The sequence below is a fragment of the Dreissena polymorpha genome, unplaced genomic scaffold, assembly GCF_020536995.1.
Source record: "Dreissena polymorpha isolate Duluth1 unplaced genomic scaffold, UMN_Dpol_1.0 chrUn096, whole genome shotgun sequence".
Classification (NCBI taxonomy): Eukaryota; Metazoa; Mollusca; class Bivalvia; order Myida; family Dreissenidae; genus Dreissena; species Dreissena polymorpha.
The window spans coordinates 29,771-33,305 of record NW_026273410.1 but is presented as its reverse complement, the minus strand read 5'-3'; the positions used below and the strand labels follow the sequence as shown (position 1 = coordinate 33,305).

Here is a 3,535-nt window from a genome sequence, read left to right as displayed (position 1 = left end):
CTGCGACCATCTGAAGAAAGCCCATTATACATGGTATTATATTGTTACTATGTTGTACTTACTAAGTAATAATTTAGAACAGGGATTTCAATTGAGGCATAATATTGCTTTTTGGATGCAAGTGTTTTGTCCCTCTTGATAGAAATGACAATGAAGGTTTTCTGTATTCATAATACAAGTGTAACTATATTTGAAATGAATGAGTAATCCTCATGGGTGTGATTTGAGAACCCCATTGGGGTAGCAAAATGTCATACACCCTTTACAGGGCTCAATGAAAGTCTTCATTTGTACATAGATCCAAAACAAATTAACAACTATTCATAAAATGAGTTTGAAATTGAAATCAGCAGAAATTACGAAAAATCACAACCATGAATACTGTAGTAAAATGTTTAGGCCCCTAATAGTAATTACTATTAGACAATACAGGTTAAAAAAAAAAACAAAAAATATGTCAAATTGATTATTGTAGACTTTCCTTATTTTCCCCAAAATCCGGCGTTTTGCGCGATCTTTTTCCACTCAAAAAAGGCCAGGCCCTTTCCCCAAAATCAGATAAAAACCCTGAATTTTCTTTAAACTTGAGAAAGTCATGCGTTAAGAACAAATCAAATAAATGTTTGTTTATATGGCATGATCTTTTAACATTAAAAGGTACAATATGTTGTTAAAAATACTATACACGTACCTGAGTAACAACTTCAAATCCCATAAAATAGAACTTCTACTGTCTGGAATCATATGCAAAAACTATATGTTAATACACTTCTAGGCAAGTTATGTGCTCAAACTAAACAAACTACAATAATAATTATTTAGTATTTAGATTTATTCTATAATTTGATTGTATAATTGATTATAAAAATACTTTGTCAACTGCCTCAGAAAATGATTTTGCGTTCATAAATACTGTATGTTCTCTAAAAATAGCTTGATCATAAAATGCATGAATATTTTCAAACAGGATTTATTTCAAGAATGAAAACAACATTACTGCAAATTACATAGACAAACATTTGTTATAACTGTAGTGTAATGGTATTATGAAAATAAAGGATGCCACATCCGATGGGAACCTTCTGTCGACTCAGGATCATTACACACCCGCCAAGCTGACCGCACATGTTGACGACCACAAACACCGTGCCCAGGAAGTAACCACAGCCCCAAGAGATGTTCATGTAGTCCCGCTGTTGACCCCACTGTTTCCACATTCGGTTGCCGTCCTCGAGGAATGTGCTGATCAGGCAGAATCTGGCCACGTGTGGTAGGATGTGCTTGGAGTGGCGTAGAACCTGGAAATAAATGAGCCTCGTTCTGTGAAAACTGGGTTTAATGCATGTGCGTTAAGAGACATCCCAGCTTCACCTGTACAGTCCTATAAGGCTAATCAGAGACAATACTATCTGCTTTTATGGATTTTTCTGTTAGAATAAGGTCTCTTTTAAACAAAAGTCCAGTCTTGGGGGAAAGTGATTTGCCTTATAAGCCTGTGTGGACTGCACAGGCTTATCTGGGATGACACTTTACACACATATTATATTGATGAGCTGTAGATGTTAAATGATATTTCATGAACCTGAAAATAATATCAGAAATTATCAATAATTACTTTCATACTGCATTTTAATCATAAATGAAAGTCAACCTGAAACCCTCAAGCATCTTGAACTAGCTAGTGCATTCATAATCAGACATATCCATTTATGTAACCACAGAGTGATCTCTGTTCTATTTTTTTTCTTTTAAGTCAAGCTGCTCAAACATTAATTTAGAAGAAATTCGAATGCTAATTTTCTTTGAAAATAAGTGAAAACTAGATCTTGAAAAACAGAATAACAAATGTTTTAAAATAAAGTACCAGTAAAAGATTTATTATGAAGTGTAAACTAGAAAGTTCGCAACAGTAACAGTGTTCTAGCTTATGGAAGTCCCAGGCATTAAATCTGGAATTCCCACGTTCATTTCAGTATATACACGAGACATAAGATGTTATTGTTAAAGATCCAACAAAAAAATGGTTTGTATTGTATTGTCATCAAAGTACAATTACACCAACACAATGATTCACATTGTAATAAATATTCATTTAATTTAATCAATAATGGCTTTTGAGAAGTACACAATTTTAATGAGTGTACATTTAAAAGTTGTAGTAAGCTGCTTTTTAAAGTTAATCTACTATGATATCATCTTATTGCACCAATAAAAATAAAATCTTAATCGTGAAATCAGAATGTGTTGATTATATTTTTAAAAGCAAACCCTGGACATTATGATTATTGACAATAGATGTGTTAACAAATTTCAAGTATCCTCAAGTGACCTTTTTTTAACGAATACACGAAAAGAAGGATAATTGTAATAATTAAATTTATATACAAAGTCAATTGAGTGACCATGAGTGAATCAAATAAAGAAATGGGAACACATTGGCCACTGTTCATAATCATAATAAAAAATCAATCAGAATGTGAGTTAAAATTATGATTGCAAGCAACATATGACTTACAATTTATTTTCTAAAAATGCATTTAATAAACGTACGCTTAAATTAAGAAACTAAACCACACTGGATTTCTTTCGCAATTTAAAGTCTTTTATATTAAATACTATCATACCGGCAGATTAAAGCACATCCACGCCTCTTCATTGTCTTCATAAAGTTTGTCAAATGGATGTTAAATTGCATTTTACAAGTACAATTTAAGCCTGGATTTATTGAAATGCTGGTCCTTCAATCGCTACTAAGTTAGGTTTACAAAAGTATAACCTTTGGCCTCTGATTAACAAAAACATATACGTGGCTTAAGATTGATTTAACATGTGGTCACCCTTCCAGACAGAAAGCATCCATATCAGATATTGTGCGCTGCCCTAACTTTGATATGCAGCCAGTACAAAATTGCATCAATGAAAAGTGGAATTATTTAACAACAAGATGCCTACATAGTGTTTAATAAAATTGTAGACTCTTTAACTGGATTCGTAAGCATACGCTTAAACAGGGACACAAGAAATTCAGTAGCTTAAAAAGTGAAATTGACAGCTGGTTAAGTGGATGCACACATTTCAAAGATTATTTGAAGCCGGATTTAAGATATTTAAGCATAAATGCAATTATCCATTGCAAACCCTGATAATACCTGATCAGCCACATCTTCTGCTTTGTCCATTAGTTCATTTTGTTTCTTCATGACGGCTAAATTAATTAATATTTAGTCGACTGTTGAGAGCCACGTACGAATCTTGTAGAGGAACCGGATGTTGTTGTATTAACGCCGTTACTTTTATATCACGCGTGTCAAACGTACGGACACAATTTATATAAGCCAATTTAAATCATTTTTATGATCAATATATTTATAAAAATAACCTTCATAAAAGAAATACAAATAATCATACTTAAAACATGCGTTTACTAAGCAAAATGTTATTTAAACATGGCGAAAATAATAATTTTAAATATTAAACCAGTAAAAAGAACAGCTTAAGAAAAAATCTACATCTTGCAATATCAGCATGCGTGTCG

General features: G+C 32.3%; 1 protein-coding gene across 1 annotated transcript; it reads right to left on the bottom strand.

Annotated features, from left to right (window-relative positions):
• Positions 1 to 1,016: 1,016 nt before the first annotated feature.
• LOC127864068 (surfeit locus protein 4-like) lies at positions 1,017 to 3,284 on the bottom strand. Its single transcript, XM_052403752.1, has 2 exons — positions 3,150 to 3,284; positions 1,017 to 1,298 (listed from the first exon to the last, which is right to left on the bottom strand). Exons 1-2 carry the CDS (start codon positions 3,198 to 3,200, stop codon positions 1,023 to 1,025), a joined length of 327 nt encoding a protein of 108 aa, XP_052259712.1. The 5' UTR covers positions 3,201 to 3,284; the 3' UTR covers positions 1,017 to 1,022.
• Positions 3,285 to 3,535: the final 251 nt, after the last annotated feature.

What these genes read in the sequence shown, in the direction of transcription:
- LOC127864068 (XM_052403752.1), bottom strand. Translation starts at nt 3,200, where the DNA reads ATGAAGAAACAAAATGAACTAATGGACAAAGCAGAAGATGTGGCTGAT. An exon ending in CAGAAGATGTGGCTGATCAG is followed by an intron (nt 1,299 to 3,149) that starts GTATTATCAGGG and finishes ATTTATTTCCAG; the next exon opens with GTTCTACGCCACTCCAAGCA.